Genomic DNA, 19,886 nt, shown 5'->3' on the forward strand with positions numbered 1-19,886 from the left:
TAGTTATTTAAGGCCACATAACGTACACATGGCTAGTTCCTTCCATGAACGTTACAGCATTCACCAGTGTGAGGTTTCTAGACCACCTGAGGTAGTCAGAACACAACAGGTCTTTAGGCACCCAAGCCCCTTCTTCAGATCCACAATAGAAGCAGCGGTTGTGGGAAAATTGCTGAGCTTTTGTTACATCATTTTATTATCCAATGTCTCTAAAACTATCAGGCATTAAAAGAGCCTCCATGATACTTCAGATAGATAGCTTCTTCTGATGGTGCTAAAGTTCTGTGTTACTGGCATCATTCACCTCCCTGTCCGGATCAACTGTGGGTATGCTGAACAGCACAAAACCCTAACAGACTGCGCTGGTAACCTCCTTGCATCACCAAAAATAAATAGTTTCTATACCCTTACTATGTTTTAACTAGTTATTAATGCATATGACTTTTTTTAAGTGTCTTTCATGAGGAATTCTGCTAAAGTTTTTTTTGTATGCCTTTGTCCACTGGATTGTTCTTTTCTACATGTAAGTGACACTCTTAATAAAAACTGTAAGAGGAAGATCGTTACAGGCTATTTTGCAGTTTCCCGTGTGTATAACACTGTAGGTGGGGTTTCTACATAGAATGAATTTAAAAAAAAGAGGCATTGGTTCTCTCATCCTAAGCGTGACTCCACTGGCAAAGATAACTTTAGCAGTAAAACGGAGACTGAAATTGGACCCAGAAAACAAGTAAGCCAGTGCTACATCATCTAAGTGTCTTCACTTTCTCATGCTAAAAAAAAAAGTTTCTGGAATTGTACTTACACTCTTGATGCCCAAGCCTCGCAAAGTTATGTGCGTCTGTCTCCAGCCATGGCCACCCTTTCTTCCCCAAACAGCTGGTCCGAGAGCACCATTTTTCCTCACAAAGACGTGGAGGGCACCAGAATGCAGTGCAGGCACCTTGTGCCTAAATGACAGGCACAAGTCTCCAGCCTGAGGCAGGTGACCCAATGGCAGGATGAGATGTGCTACTCTTCCATCTTTGTCTTCAGGTTCAGAGACTGTAAGATACTGTCCCCCTGCAACAGAAAAAGATATTAGCTTTTTTAATTCTACTGCATTTCAAGACCAACTGCTAATAGTTATTTTAAAAAGAGAAGAAAAAATAAAAAAGGAGAGGTCTCTGAGGTCCAGTGAATCTTAAATAAAGTCTATAGTTGATGGAGACCAGAACTGATGCATCTCCCTCCACCAGGCTGAGCAGGCTTTATAGTGTTAGCGTCCTGCTCTTTATACTCGTACCAGGTTAGTTGTTCCCTATCTATCTGATGTCTTTTTTTACAAAGCAAACAGTACATCTTTTGAAAATGAAAAGTTGATATATTCCTTCACTTTAGTCAACCCACCCCACTGTTACTACATAATTTTAAACCCATAGTGCCATTAAAGCTAGTGTGTACATTTATACACGTTTTAAGATGCAAAATTTTGCTATTAGATAAGATGAATGCAAAGGCCGGCATAAATGATACAATGCAACAGAGCTACAGTGGTGTTATGCTCTTTCTTCTCTTTGGGAACTGTGTAGCTTAGGAGAGCAACAGGTACAAACATGGAGAGCCTTTAACTGTAATTTAAACTCTTAATTTGGGTTTGCTACAGAAAACTAGAAACCAATAATTTGTGAATGTCTGGTAGCTTGATACATTCTGTGAAGTCTTCCCTAGCCACAGTAAGTTGCTACCGAACACACAAACTTACTTAATGGTACCTTCATGAAAACATCTAGTATATGAAAACTAGAGGATCTTTTAAATGTGGCAACATGCCATTAAACCTAAAAAGTGAGGCAGGTACTTCTAAATCCCATGCACCCATTAACGTAGGCACCTAAAACTACAGTAAATGAGACTTCAAATCTTGGAGAAAATCCGCACCTTCTCTTTTTTGCTTCAAACTCTTCTTTAAAACTTTTTCAACTTGGATGGTAACCAAACCTGAACCGACCAAAGGTGGGGTTTCACTTTTTTTTTTTTTTTTAAATCAGAGCAGAGTATCAAAAATTCACATTTAATGATCTCAAGGAAAAGGTGGCTTGCAGGCTTCTTATTTGAAACCAGTACTATAGAAATGTTGCATTTTTTTTCGTATTGCAGATATATACAGCATTTATTTAATTACAAAACAAGAAAACATTTTACATTTGAAGTGTTTTCTTGCTACTACTAAACCAAAGCTTTGGTTTTTTTTTTTTTCCTCCAGCCTGATAATACTTATATTAAAGCTTCTTTTTGAAAGAAATTATCTTCTTCAGAAGCTGAGAGATTTAACGATAAGGCACCAAACACTTACTTAAAAGGAAAGCAAATCTTGTCTCCAATTCACTACTACAACATAGATTTTTTTTTTTTTTAATTTCTTTGGTCTCAATAAATGTTAACTAAGCACAGTATTATGCGGCTAGCTAAGGCTTCAAATTTGCATGTGGGCGCGCAGTGGGATCCGTTTGTCCAGGTATACCTGTTAAGGGTTTGGTTGTTCTTGTTTTTGTTTGTTTTTTTTTTTAATGCATAGCTTTTGCACCAAGAACAGCAACTGGTAAAACAAAAACAATAAAGTTTAAATAACTGCACCTGTTTGGTGAAGATAAAATCGTATCAGCATAAAAGTAAATACTTGATTCATTAACTATATCTGTTTCAGACAGTTAGTGACTAAATTCAATCACTAGGAAACAGCTTTAGTTAAGCACAAAGCTGATGCATCTGCAGGCAAGCCCCTACAGGAAAAGGTCCTCTCACAGCAGCGTCTTCTGCGTGCACGATAAGCTCGTAAGGCTTCATCATGGCACCTTTCAAAATGCGGATTCTGATAAGCCAATAAATATTGAACTTTTGAAGGTGAACGCAAACACTGAGGGACAAGCTGTGAAAATAAATCTCCGAAGCCAGGTATTCCAGACAGGAAGGGAGTGGCGTGGGTGATGTCAAGGGACTAGTTTTAACAGGTTCTGTCAACAGCAACAGAACACGTACAGGGGGGAAAAAAAGCTGAGATTGTCCCTGACTGGAAAGCAACAAAGGGAGCGAAAAGGTCTAAAAAAAAGGCAGCCAGTTAAAAAAAAAAAAAATCATAGTTCTGGAACTTAATACATATTAACAACAATCTTAGCCTAGAGCTAATATGCTTTGAATAACTTACTTTCTCCAAAAGTAAGCTTGTCTTAGGCAAATTTTCCACTGATACAAGCAGGAGAAAAAATTACTTGTTCTTAAAAAATGTCACCAAACGTTTTTAAATTCATTGCTCCAAAATACGTGTTTGAGTGATCTTTTTTAAAACGCCAGCATGCCAGCAGGACACAGTTAGCTGTTCTCTGAGTGCAGGAGGATGGAGCTCTGCTGTCCAAGTCATTTATGAGACTTAAGTGGCTTCACAAGCATATGAAATACTAGCGCATGACTGTGGGTGGGGAGGGGCCGGCCCAGTCAATGAAAATAGCATTGCCTTACGCAGCTGAGCAGTCCAAAGCAGGTACGGGGGGGGGGGGGGGGGGGTCACCTGCTGCAGCAACGCAGGAACATCTCATCAATGGCAACGTAAGCACAGACATCTATGACAAGGGAGTCTGTAAGTAAACCAGCTCTCAGTGCCCTCCCTCAGCTTCACCTCTAACACCTTGCAGCCTGAGAGCGGGTTTCCTTCCCAAGTCTGCCATCCGCTCACATAAGGCAGCGCTGGGCACTTCAAAGGCCGGGCTGCTGGCTATGAAGCAATCCCATCATTACGGGAGCCAGAGCGTGAGTCTAATCCCCAGCGCTGCGGGGTGAGCGCTGCTGGGGGAAGGGTACTCAACTCAAGGACAGCCAACTTCTCAGGGCGGTAAGGTAAAATCAGCTGGGGACGACATACGACTAACGTCCAGCTCTGGCGATTTGCAGTTCTGCTGGGACTATGCAGGGAGGCGCACGCGAGTGAAAGGGGTCCCTGCTTTTGCCAGCTACCAGTGCAGATGCAAGTGCTCCTCCTGTCCTGCAAGTGCTAGTGCACAGGCCTCTGTCACATTCATTTCAAGGTCACTTTTATCATCCCAGACATGACTTGTACATTTTCAGAAGTCACTGCATATTAGCAGCCTAACTTTACTTCCTTCCCTTTACTTAACAGTTTTCCTATATACAAGGTTGCTGTAGCTTAGAGCAGAATTTAATAAAATCACACCGAGAGACAGAGCAGAACAAGAACACTGTATTTGGCAGCAGAACAAAGATATTTCCTGCTCTGTCTATAATTTCACTAGTAATATGGAGATAAAAATAAGATAAAAGTTGTTCTCTAGTCCACATTTTTGTTCTGATTCTTTTAAGACAGATAGATAGTCTCTTACTAAATACATTTAATACATTCACTACTCCTTCAGAGACATTCCTAATGTAAAGATACTAGCTATGATAAAAGTTCAAATTCTCAACTGATCTTCAGTGCTGGAAATGCTCAGCTTTGATTCTTCTATACAGAAGAGGTGTGGGTGTGAAATATATACCAGAATTAAAGGGAACAGAGTCTGTGCAAATTTATTGTAATATAAGAACTGTTATCAACCTCAGTAGGACCAAGTTTGGGTGGTTCTTCAACCACAGGATGCAACTGTACACGTGTATCTTACCTGATGGATCTCGAACTGTTTCCCAGTGCAAATCATCATTTTTGTCCTGGATCCAGCCACATAGTCCACTGTCAAAATTACAGCTGTGTACCAGCACACCTGGGGGGAGGGGGGGGGGAAGGGGGAGAGAGGGGGAAAAAAAAAGTGATCCTGACCCTTTGATGGGAAGCTGCTGGAGTTCCCCAATGTGGCTAACATGGGCAAGCAAACATGCTTATAAAAATAAAATGCAGTGGAAGGAGCACTAGAAAAAGAATCTACAGAAATACTGAAACAATAAAGGGGATGCTATTATTATTTACAATTCAGCCCACTAATTTTGTGATAAAGCTGACAAGAAAAGAAACTATAAAGTCACCTAGTTTTACAAAGCATAGTTTAAACAAAGAAAGAGGCGTAAGATGCAGGAGTCCTGTAAAAATGTATAAAATAGATAAATATAAAATCTCAAAAAAAATCCTAAATCCCAGGCCCCAGACAGAGAATGTGATCTTTACCTGGGTCATCATTGGCTTCAAACTCATCAGCAGTAATCCCTCTTTCAATTTCAAGTATTTCAAACAGGTTATTGCTCACTCCAGGCTGGCGTGGAACTGCGAGAAAAGTAGTTTTTCAAAAATGAATGAGATAGATAGATACAGGTAGTTAGTGCCCTACTTCCTTATCTTTAATAAAAAACAGCATAGCAGCCCTGGGCATTGTGCTTTTCTTGGAGAATCCAATATATTTAATTATATTTGACATGAAGATTCATAAACTTTATGCCTATGTGATTTATGTTGTAACATTTATCTATGAAAGAGGATTCCAAATCTGCTAAAGGCTTTCAAATGAAAGCTTCCCTTTTTTTTAACCCAAGGGGGGGAAAAAAAAAAAAAAAACCCTCGACGCACAGTACTGCTCTGCAACTGCACTGTTAAAAATAGTCATTTCACAATAAAACAAAGTCACTCTAAAGCCTTTTCTCAAACTTTCAGATCCATGCACCTTCCACAGATGTTTATAGGAGAACTTCAGAATTTCAGAAAACAAAAGGCAGCGGTACTTGGAGGAGGTCCCCCATGAAGGAATGAGATCTCCTATGCTTATAAACACTAATCCATCTACCTGCAAAGGATGAGAATTCCCTAAACAATTTTCAGGGCTATAATGAGAGCTGAGGAGGAGGAGTTATTATAGTGGAAGTTGGACTTCAACTGTAATTACACTTTTTACTCTCCAACAAAATCTGCCCTTCAATTGCTGTTCTCAGCTGCAAAGACGCTCTAGATTTATGGGCTCTCGGACTCTGAGACATTCAGCAGGCAGGAGGGCATCTTGAAATTTAAGAGGTCTTCTTGGGAACTGTGGCTGCAAAATGCAGATGGCTACAACGACTTGCACTTATGTCTGAAGACTCTGTGTAAGTCTCAAAGAAGCTATGTCATGCCTGATGAACAGCTGTACACTGGAGTTGGATAGGTAGTACTGGATAGAGCTGTCTTGAAATACCTCTTTTAGAGACAGGTCTGGTACATAATTACTAACAGTAGTAATGTGTTTCAGACAAGCCCTTAAACGTTATAGACACCTCTGACACCTATGGTATTTGTGAGGGCCATACCTATTAAAAACTGAAACACATTCTCCATTCACAGTGCTAAAATTAAATATTTAAATATCTATATATGCTTTTGAGGCGAGTGATAACAAGAAGAATTGAGATGATTTACGATTCTTACCTGAAATAAAGGACTATTTTGTGTTCAGAAAATCAAAGGTAAGAACGAACACACCTTTGGGTGAGTCTTTTTGCACTAGGAGCAATATGAAAATAGTACAGTTGAAAGAACTCCTCTAAAACCAGAAGATACGGCAAAATAATTTAAATCAGAAGGAACTGGCTTCCTATTTTTGGAATTAGGATAAAATAAGCAGCCTGATTAACAGCTGACCAAATGCATGCGTGTTTTAAAAGTGGTATTACAGGCTGCAGATCTTGGATGGATTTTTTTTGTAATAAAAATAAATAAATAAACAGCTTGAAGCCTGTAGGAAACTGATTAATTCCTTTATATCATAGTCATTTGAGGAAGCATTACTTCTCTCATGTTCTACCATTTGTAGATTTTGGAATGTGTCTATTTGCAGCCTAATAACTTAATGTATGAACTGCCTCAAAGACTTTGGGGTGGCTTAGGGAGTAAAGGCTCTTTAACTTTTAATGATAAGTTGTTTGTAATAATACTTTTTCTGTTTTGTTTAATCTGTTGTTTAGCTTCTGTGTTACATTTTTGAGATTTAACATGAAAGAAATGTTACAAATGTGCACAACCTGCAACACCTAGGCCAATAATCACTCTGCAGTATATTTATACACAAATACTATATTCAGATATATATAGAAAGAAAATCAGTTTACCTCAGGCAGGCACCAAAAAATTCCAACAGGAACGCTCTGAAAACATCATTCACCTGTAGTCCCTCCCAGCAGCAGACTGCTGCCTTTCCTAAGAGCTCCATCTAATATGTAGCCTGGACAGTTTAACAGTTACAACCAAAGGAACTGATACATCACACAGGTATAATCACACCTGCACAGAGGTGCTTATGATGGGGCACCTTCTTCCAAAGGACAACAATATAAGCAGTTTCGTGCTGCTCTAACTGCACCTGCGTTACAGCCATGGACAGACAACCACGAGTAGCAGATTATCACTGCTGTGCGCTACCTGCATCTGTGCACCTAGAGCACCGCCGCTGTGACACACGCAGCAGCTATCAGCATCATTTGAAGTGCCTGCAGTCACTTACCATGGCTTTACTCAGGAACGTTAAAAACTGGTAATTCAATTTCTTGGGCTTAATATGCCTAGACTGATGGAACATCAAAATTTGCAGCAGTATTTACTTACAGACACTGCTGAACTAACAGCATCCTATTAGTTACTGTCCTTTCTGGCAGGACTATGCTCTAACTGCAATTTTCCCTTGGTAAACCTTCACGGTGAAATTTCACCCCACGTTATAATCACGCTGTACTCTGCTCATCTTCATGGAACGCAGCAGTTACTACCTAGGACACATACCAATGCTGTATTCCCCAGGGTTTATCATCTTACCTTTCCTCTCCTCTGAACTAAAGAAAACAAGAAACTGTTAACGTCCTGCACTGTGAAGGAAAAATAGGCAATTAGCTTCAAAGTTTTCTGAGTGCAGAGTACGTTTGTACTATATAGCGGTCAGTCTGCAATGAGCATGCAGCCCAACGAGCATGCTCTTCCAAGTGCCGTTACATCTGCCACATTCAGATGACACAGGGATGGAAAGAAGCCAACCCACCACAGCTAAAGTAAGCCTAAGTGCCCACCCCAGCATTACAGATGGACTCCAGCCTGGGCTGGTGAGGAGTCGCACTGTCATCAGCCCCCCACTGCCATGCAGCTACCTGCAATAGGGACATCCTCATCCCCTTTGGATCTACTTCAACCACTGAACTTAGCACTGTGCATTTCCGTCTCTTCCTGTTCTTCCTCTGTGCCTTGAAATCAGTTTTCTTAGGGACAGCAGGCTCAGACTATAGACTGATAACAGGTTTTGAATGAACAGTATTCTCCTGGGAGGGGACAGAGATTGTGGAAATCCACTGCCCTCACTCCTGTTCATGCCTTAAGCTGTGCAGGATTCTCCAGGATTATAGTCTCTAGGTCTGTGCTTGTCCTCTGGATTCCTTTTCGACTCCCCCGTATCTCACATTTCTGGAACAAACTGCAGGAAATATTAGCAATTTATTTTCCAGGCTATTTCAATTTACCTAGTAAAACACCATTTCTAATGCATTGTTATAAAAATCTGAGGGGGGGCATATACATACAAGCATTTTCCAAATTAAAGTTGATATCACAGGTCTATAGTTAAAGCTCATGGGTCTATAATTAAAACTCTGCAAAAATGTTTCTTCAAAACTCTCCTCCGAAGTCCACTTCAAACACTGTTAATATGAACTTTTCTAGAAGAACCTGTTGTAATGCTTTAAAATAGTCTCCTTAGTGCTCAGACCTAATTAGAGGAATATACACTCATATCCAGAAACGAGCTAACCACAGGAGGTGCAGGACCGTGAATATGATCCACGTGTAAACTCTTTTTAATAAGATGACTAATATGTTGAGTGGAGATTGTGGGAGAAAGCATTTGGCACAATTATTTTCTGCAAGCTTCCCAAGCCCCTTCTGTGTATTTTATATAGCATATCAGTGTGCTTTTCATTTAACTTCAATGGTTTGATAAAGCTTGTAATATATAAACTTGGCTTCTTTTTCTTGGAGAATTGTATGAGCTACAGATGAGCCAATACATGAATGCTACAATATTCTCAAAGTTCATTAGCCAAGTTCTTTATAAATGCATATACGTGGAGAGAGGGACATTTAATAATTGTTTAAGATGGATGTCTTTTCAGCCTGTTAATCCTTGGGAAAGCAGTAGGACATTTTTCATTTACTTGTTAATGGCTGAGTTTGGGAGTAAAAGAGATGGTATTTATATATGGCAAGTTATTTATAATGACACAATAATCACTGTCTTGGTGTTAGAAAACCAAAACAAAACATGAAGTTGGAGCGCCGCTTCACATCGTTGATAATTCTTACTACTATTAATAACGTAGTGTGTGTTCTGCCTTACAAGCAACATTGTGTTCTCAAGCAATTCCATTGCACAAAATACTCATGCCTGAGCATCCCGGTTCTGCTAAGGGAAAAAAAAAAAAAAAGGCAAGAGGAAACAAGATTTTTTGACTGAGTAGTTGATTGAAAAGCTGTTAAAAGTTAAAGTACTTATGACTGAAAGTTGTTAAATTCCACTTCAAAAAAAAAAACCCAGAAGTGATGAGATCTCATGCAGAACTAGTAGTAAAAGTAAGGGTAGTTCAGAGGTCAAAATTCTCTGTCCTTTAGTGAACAAGATTACCTCCTCTTTTCCCCAGGCAAGACTTTGATATATGCTGGACTAAGAAGAAGGGGCAGCAGAGAGGTAGCCTTCACCATTTTATCTGGGTACCGCCAGTATCCAGCATATGCTGCCGAAAACTGTGGATTCTAATTCTGCAGTGAAAATTCTTTGGGGAACAGCTTTCATGGACTTTCCCTCCCTCTTTGGTACCTTTCACATGAGGGGGAAAGTTATGGTGCTAGCATGTAACCACTCTAAAGTCCAATTTTGCATTTTTCAGGTAGTTATAAGGCTCATTAACTTAGACCTAAATCTAACCTTTCTTTACATATATTTTCAGGACATTTTTTAAAAAGTAACATGCCCACCTTTCTGTGAGCGGCTATTCAGGAGGAGGAGAGTGACATTTAAATTTCTGTGAAATACAGCTAAAATAAGTAGTCTACAGAAGCTTAAAATCAGATCTTAGAATAAAACTAGCTGGAATATTGATGGGACGGTGTGATTTACTTGTAAGAGTCCCAGATGATTTAGCTCCAGAAGACAAAAAAGGAACAAAATGCCTGTCTTAAATGCTTAAACATTACGACAAATTTATCTTAATAGGTATGAGAACAATGAGGACAAATTAAATGCTATTGAAAAACAATGCTATTACTATAACACGAAAAAGTAACAAACTATATTCTTTGCTTCTGGTACTTCCATTATTTCAACAGTTTCAAGGTTCACATAACTGCATTTGCTGCACTAAGGACTTTTCGATCACTGAAAGGTGGAGCAAAAAGGATCAAGTTTTAATCCTATCCTTAAATTTTATTAACAGCTGATATGAGGAAAGTCTCCCAGTTCCAATCTCTGCAGCCCCATTAGGTTTCCTTCATAAGAAGGAAAACTGCTGAAATTGCCCATACTTTGTCTTTAAGCCCATGCATTTAATGCTTGTAACCCAGATCCTGATGGTGGCAGAAAGTCATGGTCCTATAGAGGAGAACATTCTATCTGTTAAGAGGCCTTATCCATCTTAGTAAGCAAAAAAAGACTCCCCTGCAGTTCACTGCAGTTTGTATCAGTCCCGAAAGAGTTAAATATTAAGCCACTGCTGCATTCCTCCACTGCCATTCCCCCTATATCCATATCAGGAGAAGATTATCCTTGGTGCCAGATTCCACTGTCTGCATCTGACTAAGTGGTTCAAAGGCCAAGGGTAGGAATTCCATTTTAAAAAATACTCATTTTTTGTTGCCTGAAAAACAGCTTCTCAAAGTTATTACAGTAATTTTAAGAAAAGGGGTAAAGCATCTAAGGCAACCACAACAACCTAATACCTTTCAAAAATTCCCATAGTATTTAAATAACGTTATCAGCAGAGTACTTTGCGGTATTTCATCCCTAAGGAGACCACTGCAATTTCACTGGTTCTAATTTCAGGCGCGTTCGCGAGTTCTCTGGAGTGAAAGCTTAAGAGACCTTTACCCAGCATGTGGGACAGTACGGCTGATAACAAGGAAGGGAGAAAAGAGGGAGCAACAAGTCACAAAGAGCGAGCTCAGGAAAACGTTAAACAACAACAACAAAACTGAGATGTGCTTGCAGAAAACAAATATTCTTGCTCTTCTGATCTAGGCCAACCCCGCACCATGCTTATGTCTGCAGGAGTTGGTCTAGTGCACTAGGACATCTATCAGCGCACAGAGTACACCAACTACCCTTTGCCACAGCCATGGGTTGCACAACGCAAGCATCACCTGTTCATCTGGTCAGGCAGCAAGGCAAACAGCATTTACTGCCATGCGTTTTGTCAAAGCCTGGCTAAGGCTTCTGATCTCAATAAATAAATGAATAAAATCCATGCACCACAGGATAACCCAGTCTAAAACCACCACTTTAAATACCGAGGTCTTCATCAGGGGAAAGAGCTGGAAGATTGAAACCAGTAGTGGTTGATACAGCACGCTCTGTGCTGGCTTTGCCCACTGGTACGTGCTAAACCACTACCCCATGCCTCTTTGGGATACTATAGGCCACGGTCACACGTGACGAAGCAGCCATCTGAAAAGAACACCGCAACTCTGCTGAACGTTTGACAAAACTCACATTGGTCCTACCTCATGCTCTGAGTGGATCCTAACATTTAATTCCCTCCATCACTTTCTAAGACAACAATGAGGGTTACGAGGTGACTGAATTGCTGCCTGCCTTATCTCGTGGGAAATGAGTAAAGAAGCCAAGAGCAAAGCTTTTTCTTCTCTTTTCAGGGAGGCACATGGACCACTGTGCAAATTCCTTTCTGAGAGCCAGTTTACTGCTGCCTCAGCTGCAGAAGCAGATGTGCGGAAAGGAACCTAAAGAAGCTCAGTATAAGCTGAACAAAATCAGCTCAAATCCATGACCCATGAACACCGCAAAGATGTGTTGATGCAAGATTAAAACACCAACAGAGTTTAAAGAAACTGAAGGAAGTAGTTGAAAAAGTCCTTTCCCCTGAGGAAATATGGAAGCAAGTGAAAAATAAGCGAAAAATAATTCAGAGGTTAGCTGAATGTTATTAATTATTTCAGTTCAAAATTCTGTATTGTCTTAACATTTTCATTCTTATCATCGTGCTTGGCTGGGACAGGAAAACGCAAGGAATAATTTTAAGAGCCCCTGGCTAAAACAAGATGGAAGCACTGCTGTGCTGAGCTTGCGGTGCCTCATGCAGAGCAAGTTTGCTTGAGGTCGGTCTCCCAGCCAAGCTGCAGCAGCTGCCCAGGCGTCTGGCACGGCTCTCCCCCGGGGCCTGCAGCAGGTGGCACGCTGCCCTGCAGGAGCTTGGGCGCACAGCAGTGCAAAAGGGAAGGTTAGCACACTGAGCAAATGCCATTTGTAAGCTTTTGTGAAAGGTGTTCGAGCTAACGCATTTTATCTCCCACCCGCTGCCCCCACTAACAGCATGCAGCAGCCAGTTCTGCAGCCCAGCTGATGCCCAGGAATTCGGCGCCTGGCAGCAGCTCACACACGTGGCTGAACCCCTGCAGTGATGGTGTCTGGGTATATATGAGTATCCCTGTATTACCCTTACAAGCGTGGCGCTGAGAGCAGGCTAGGACAGGCTGAGTCATGCCCTGCGCATCATTTTGTCGCAACGCAAGTGGCTGTAGCTCTTCTGCCAGCTTCTAAATGTCCCCCATGAGGAACTGTAACTTTTCCCCTTCCCCACAGACTCCTATGGTAACAGGATGTCAGTCAACAGGCGAAATAACACCCTCCTCCACAAGCAACATTTTCCTTCACAAGGCAACCATTCTTCTAGAATAAAACTGTTTTATTAGTTTGCACTCTTGACTGTAGGCTTCAAATCCTAACAAACTAAGCTGGGAGGAGGACCAGTGACCACCACCTAGCTGATACTTTCAAAATAACCGTAATGAAAAAAAAAAAAAAAAGATACCAGCTTTGTTAAGAGTCACATTACTTGCACCACACAATTTCCTATCTTCTAGAGCAAAGTAGAGTATTTGCTTTTGGTCCCACAGCTATGTTATACATTTACATGTATCAAGTACATCTTTAACAGGGGATAAAGGAAGAGGCAATGTCTAAAGGCACGTATCTGTCAACTGACCTGAGGAGCTATATATCCCTGGTATTGTTTACAGAAGCCAACGACAGTCGCTGGTGCTTGACACCTCTTGGAACACTTTATTGTGCATGGAAGTCTTAGAAGCTACGTGTGTATTACCACAAACCTCTAAGGACAGTAGAGGACCTAATAAAAAGTTTATAAACACTTTGTAAAGATAATTTTCTCTGTGTTTGTTGTACATACAATAAGGTAAGCTCACTACCAGAAAACAAAAACCACTTTTACTTTCCTGTTTTCCCAACCTGCATATCTCAAGTGTTCATATTGAAGGCATTTGGTTCAAAAAAGATAGGCTTTAGTGAGAATTCAGGAAGACTTAACTGAAAATAATAAACTTTACACAGATGATTAATTACCTCATGAAAATAGCTGAGCATTAACTCTGTGACACAGAATTCTGCAGAACACCGACGAACCAAAACAACCTTGAAAGTAGATCTACACATTCTAGAATAATTTCCACAGAACGCTATTTTTTAATTATTGTTTCCCATCATATTTAGTTTTGAGAGGCTTTACTAAATTTCTTTTCAGAACTTTACATTAAAATATTTTTGTGTTTTAGTAACCAAATGTATTATATGGATCAGTTAAAAAATAACCTTGAAAAAGTCAGTAAGAACATCCCTTTGCATAGTGGCAGGAATTACCTTTCTGAATTCTATGTCATTTGTTGTCTCCAGAATAAATCGTCTACAGCACATAAAAGGTTTGTTTCCCCGTTAATATTTTATAAAAAGAACAAAATATTTCACTGTGTAATCATCTAAGAAAAATCCTCCCAAGAAGTTACCATATAGACGCCAAAACAACCGGAAAAAAACACCCACATTGCTTGTCCACCTGCTCTGAGGCAGCAGACTTTCTCCTGCGTTGCTTCAGCAGCTTTATAATAGTACATCAAGCTGAAGGAAATGGGCTGATCCAACATACCCTTCCAAACTCTAAAATTAACTGCAGAACTAAAGATAAATTTGGGTGTTGAGTATTTCTTGGCACACATGTGTAAGTCTGCATGTGCCCGCAATGTCATCTGTGGTATGCACTAAAGCTGGCAGCGAAATGGTGCTGTATCTTTCAAAGCAGCTCTTAAAATGACATCTTCATGCTATCGAGCATCTTCAGGATCATGAGCTTTTCGCATACCCATTTTCATAGACACGTTCCATAAAATAAGCCTCCATGATATTTTGATGCAATTTTGCAGTTGCTTAGTTGTAAATATTAAAGGATTGTTTGGATACATACAACATATATAACATAATGGAGTCTTCAGCAATTCAGACACGGTTCCATCTCTTTTCATTCTTAAAGCTAAGGCAATGTGCTGTGGAGCAGTGACTCTCAACACTTTGATTTTTGAATCCATTAATTCTTTATGAGTTTACTGATTAGTTCTGTTTGAAAAAAGTTGGTTTTTTTCCAAAAAGTCACAATGCTGCAATTTCAGTATTTTTCAATAAAACGCCTTTACTTTCTCCCTTCAGACTTTTGTTTGGAAGTGTAATTAAGTTAAGATCTTATGCAGGATGATACACTCACAAATAATTTCAGGAAGAATAACTGAATTCTTTTTTGCTTGAATTGATCCAAAACTTCTTCCCCACATTTTTGTTAGGCCACAAAATCAATCAGGTGTACAGCTTTACCGTATGACCACTCTCAATTTCACATCTTTGTTCTCATTTATAGACTGCTCGAAAAAACAGAACAGTGCAGTGCATGCTTTCACCTCACTGAATTTGCAATTCTGATAAACGAAAGAATATGTAAATTTACTTACTGAACACATCTCCTCGGGGTTTCTGAGGATCTACCTGGATCCTGTTGTCAACTGTAGTTTCCTGCGAAGATGTAGTTTCAACAGGAACATGGGAAGGATCTCCGGTTGTCATCACAGGAGTTCTTTGTGGTGGTAGCGTAGGCCTTAACGTTGTAAGCTGAGGTTGTGTTGGACGTGGAGGCCTCGTCACTGGCTTTGTTACTGGTCTTGTTGTTATGGGCACATACCTGGTGGTTGGCCTGGGTGTAGGTCGAGTTGTTGGCCTGGGTGTAGGTCGAGTTGTTGGCCTGGCCACCGGCCTTTCTGTAACAATAGCAGGTACATATGGTGGTCTGAGGGGTTGCCTTGTGCCTCCAACATCAAGAATCCTAATGGTTATACCACTGCCTCCCTTAGGAAGTGTGCTGTTGCCCTTGAATATATGATAGGGACCAGGTGGTTCAATCATAACATTAGGAATAACTGCAAAGAGAATCAAAATGGGAGGCAAAACAGATGCCTGAGTCTTTGGCTCCAGACACTTAACAATATATTTCATTAGTACATGGAGAGAATTTGATGAAATTGTTTCTCTTTTTCTGAACGTTTCCACTGATTAGAAACATACTTCAGTATCAACACTGCTGAATTATCACATCCCTTCAGACAGTACCTCTCATTACAGTATTTTAGAGGCAATTTAGAATGACCAAAGGCACATAGCACCTTCCAGGTCTGCCTCCTCTCAAGCACCAATTCACCTTCATGGTTGGCAAAACTTTCCCAAAAGAGCTGTTAGTAAAAAAAAAAAAAAAAAAAAAAAAAAAAAAAAAAAAGCAAGGTCAGGAAGATATTTCTTAAGGTGAGCTCTGAAATTGGACAGGTTCACACTCAGGAACATAGGTGAGTTTAGTAAGACTCCAGTGTTTTAACTCTTTTCTTCATGGATAGGCAGATGCCGTTGGCTTTTAAAAAAAGCGTATTTCAGACCTCTCCATTTCTTCTAAACACTTCTCCTTGTCCATAAGCATTTACAGAGATTGAACCTAAGCCAACTAGCTCTCATTTAGATCTAGATCTTTGCTAAATACCAGGAAAAAAAGTAAATATCATTTTCAGTCTTCCCAAAAAGGAGAAGGTGAACTGAATACCACCTAAATTACATTGACACAATCTGAATTGCCTACGCTACCACCTCCCCCAATAGTCCGTAAAGAAAGGATGATATATTTTAACTTGGTTTCACAAAGGAAACGCAGACACGAAATGCAAGAACATCTGTTTTGTTATTTACAATTTACTATTTGTTAATAAACCTTTATATCTCACTGGAGATCTTAAAAGCCCCAGTAAGAACTCTAGTCACATAGTTTGTGTACAAGTGTTACAAGCATAACACAGTTAAAATGAAGAACTACTGTATGGTAAACAGTGAATTGTTTGGTGGTAGCAGGGAAAAAGCTTTTCTCTCTGGCCATCTGTTTATTACTATTCTCTTAAAGAGCATGCAGTTTTTACATTACAGTATATTAAAATATAAAATGCTATGCCTAACAACACACAAGCAGCGTGTCAACATATAATTGCAAGCATTTAGGTTTTGAAAGATCACCTTAGCTAGATCATATTCCCCTGACAGCCCACCAAAAGTCCACAATGGCAGTGCTCTTTAAGGAGATCAGTGAGTCACCAAGGACCAGAACCTATGTATAAACCCAGGGTCCTCAAAAAGATCCTATAGATCATCTGAGAGCAGTGTGGGTCCTGAGGGGTATCAAACTTTGGGGAGATCCAGCAGTCTGTACCCTGTACCAAGGGGGACAACTGCTTCATCCAAGAATGAGATGAAGAACTCTCTAACTTCCACAGATCCCTCCTCTCAGCTCTGCTCACAACTGGGGAGCAGTGCGGGGAGCACGGCGAAATACTGAAACTGCCAGTTGCAGGGTGCACTTAATCAGCAGGGTACAAGTAATATGTACTCTTTGACCAGACCCTGCCCTGCTTACTCATTTGTTCTCATTCCGAAGCAACCTCTAGAATGAGGCTGTGAATAGGGTTTGGTAAGTCTCTTTCTAATTATGAAAACATCTCCGGGAAAGATATTTTTGTTAAGGCATGCTAAGACTCAGAAAACTCTGAATACATTCTCTGGCTCTTAATTATCTATTAAAAATAGTTAAGAGAAACTGAGCCTGACGTTGCTACATCTCAGTATTTACAACACAAGATTCACAACCACATTTAGTTTCAGAATTCTTTTCTTAAAAGGAGTGTTACATACGTATGCAGTTTGTTCCATTGTCTCTGTACCCTTCTTTACATTTGCATTTGTAGGATCCTTGGGTATTGTAACAACGCGAAAAAGTACCACACTGATGCTGGCCAAGGGAACATTCATCTATATCTGCAACAAAAAGTTATATAAGCATCATTTACATCGAAGAGAAACCTGCCTTTCCCCTTATCCCTACAAAAAACACAAACAGTAGATATGATCACTAGGAAAAAGAAGATGAATTTCAAAATACTCCATAAAATTGAACTGCCAGTAGAAAAAGGAAGACAGGCAATCATAAATTAATGTGGTGATTCAGGGTAAAAGGGACTGTTGTGTAATTCTTACATTGCTTGGCTTATAGCTTAGCATCAGCTTTGGTGATTTGCTGTGGGTAGATTACAGCTGAAATTATTAAGATTATAATTTCAGCAACTACTTCTTGACGATGACTTGGTAAGAAAAAAAAATGAGTTTAGGAATGTGCATATTCCTATTGCAGCCAAGCATTAAATTGTTTGTTCTTAAAATGTTTCCTCTTTGTCATTATACTTGGGTAGAATCTGCCCGAAACATCTTCTATGGCACTTCCATGTAGCTAGTGATGCAAGCAAAATCTCCAAAATTGCAGTGCTCTGCAGAGGGATTTCTCTCCAAAATGCACTTAAACAAACAAGGCAGTGTCATTATTTCACATGATCCTTTTTTCGGTGAAGGGAGCATAGCCCGTTGACGTACTGAGAAACTTAAGACGACGGGACCTGGGAACATCTTTTTCTCTGCCAAAGGGCATACATCGGCTGCATTCCAGCCTCACGTCCAAACAAAGACTTGGGTTATTTCCCAGCCTTCCTCCTTTCCTCACCCGTTTTCAGGGGAAGAAAAGTTGCACGACCTGGGATGGAAGAAGCTGGGGTGTACTCTAGCCACATTTTATCCTCTTGGAGCTTGAGGCGTGCTGTCAAGCATGCTTGCATAAGAGCACACACATAATTTACACTAATACACTGTGCCAAACCTAAACCTGCCTATGCCGAGTGAAACCTGTGGGGACAGAGGTTTTGGAAAGAACTTCCTGGGGTCACCAGCTCTGCTCTCCCACTAGCTTCCTAGGGAGAACCAGTTACCAGAAAGGGGGAGGGGGGGGAGGCAAATACACGCTTTCAGCTATTTCTGTCATCCATCCTTTCCTAAAATATCGATGCAGAGCAACCTAAAACAACCTGCTTGAATGTTTCAGCCATAATAAGTGAACATTCTTCTTTAAACCATTAATTCTAGTTTAGAATATGCAGCTGTACTGCACGTATACAAGAAATTTGCTGTTGTCATTACCATGGCATTGGTATTTGCCTCCACTATACATAAGGTCAAAGCCTTTATGACATCTGCAAATGTAGCTTCCGAAAGTATTGATGCAGTGCCTAAATCGGGGACAGATAACTCTCCCAGTAGCACATTCATCAATGTCTGTGAAAAGAAAGGAACAGAATTATTCTTTTTAACAGTTAAAATACTATCTATATTGAACTGACTTCACATAACAAAAAACTGAAGAAGAACAGCCAAAGTATTTTTGAACAGCTCTTTTTGGCTGCAGGCTGGTCAGCCAGCAATAACACCCAGGCTGTGGCTCCTCAAGTTCAACTCTTAGTCACATGCCCAAATCTGTGCGTCTCCTGTGCCAAAAACAAATACTGTGAGTGACCATTAACTGTGAGTGACAAGAGATGCACGGATGTAATGGGATGTAATGAGTATCAAACACTGGCTTCTGAGTGTTTGTTCCACGGTCTTGCTACTTATGGGACCCTTCCCCTGGGAGAAGATATAGAAAATACAGAAAACAGCAGTTTCTTTAAGGGTATTCCTCAAAATACTCATCCTTAAAACTGTAACATCTTTTGTCTAAAGAAACACTCATTCATGACATTTGTGTAACTTCCTTTTCTCCCAATGAGCCCTGCATGGTTACAAAGATAGCATCTCAATTTACGGTCAAGGAATTACAAAAAATACTCCAGTAATTCTTTTTAAAATACTCTGAAAGTTATCTGAAATATTGTTCCTGTAGCACTGGTCATATGCACATATTCAAAGTACATCACCCCCCAGTAGAAAGTGGTTTATTCTTTTAAAATCTCAGGTGTCCCTAATCCAAGGACCACCCATCGACCCTATCAGAAATTTTCATCCATTCAAGACTCACTTTGAACAAGAAAAGTCCAAGCTAATGCTGGAGGGCGGTAGTATTTCTGGGACTCCTACCAGTTAGCTACCACAGGCCGAACACTTTTTGAGTAAATGCCCCTTTGCAAGTTCTTACCGTGCAGGGCATGTGTTGCAGCTGACCCCTCCTTTCAAGAGGGGATGGTTACCTAAGTGACCTCAAAATATCTCAGGCACTGAGATACGTGGCTCCCGCGTGCTCACAGCAGGACCTGCAGCAGGGCTGCGACCTGTATTTCCAGGCAGGGACTGAGGATTAGGCAGACATGAGTGACGCCTGATCAGTGTCGGCTACCTTTCCTCTCGCTCAAGTTGCTGTTCACCATGCTGAGTAAGCCAGGCAGAGGCCCTGAGAGTAGCCTATACTAACCCAGTGCTGCTTTTGCTGCCTGGAACAACTCTCAGCAA

General features: G+C 40.4%; 2 protein-coding genes across 11 annotated transcripts in view; one reads left to right on the forward strand and one right to left on the reverse strand.

Moving 5' to 3' along the window:
* The window catches only part of TBCK (TBC1 domain containing kinase), a 167,551-nt gene extending 152,567 nt beyond the window's left edge, over positions 1-14,984 (forward strand). The window contains exon 37 of the mRNA XM_068941932.1: positions 11,013-14,984. The gene's annotated coding sequence lies outside the window, so the exon portion shown is untranslated. The remainder of the gene's footprint in view (positions 1-11,012) is intronic.
* Positions 1-19,886, reverse strand: part of NPNT (nephronectin) — a 54,522-nt gene that overhangs the window by 3,924 nt on the left and 30,712 nt on the right. For 5 of the 10 annotated variants that reach the window (XR_011140885.1, XR_011140884.1, XM_068941942.1 and 2 more), the window contains 6 exons: positions 18,585-18,719; positions 17,256-17,378; positions 14,993-15,295; positions 5,147-5,242; positions 4,650-4,748; positions 806-1,062 (listed from right to left, as the gene is read on the reverse strand). Coding sequence is in view for 7 of the 10 variants with exons in the window: in XM_068941942.1 (XP_068798043.1) it covers positions 806-1,062; positions 4,650-4,748; positions 5,147-5,242; positions 14,993-15,295; positions 17,256-17,378; positions 18,585-18,719 (1,013 nt within the window). In the remaining 3 variants the exon portion in view is untranslated. Of the gene's footprint in view, positions 1-805; positions 1,063-4,649; positions 4,749-5,146; positions 5,243-14,992; positions 15,455-17,255; positions 17,379-18,584; positions 18,720-19,886 lie in introns of all 10 variants that reach the window. The other 5 variants (XR_011140883.1, XM_068941939.1, XM_068941938.1 and 2 more) reach the window with 2 other exon arrangements.

This window comes from Struthio camelus, chromosome 4 (genome assembly GCF_040807025.1).
Source record: "Struthio camelus isolate bStrCam1 chromosome 4, bStrCam1.hap1, whole genome shotgun sequence".
NCBI lineage: Eukaryota > Metazoa > Chordata > Aves > Struthioniformes > Struthionidae > Struthio > Struthio camelus.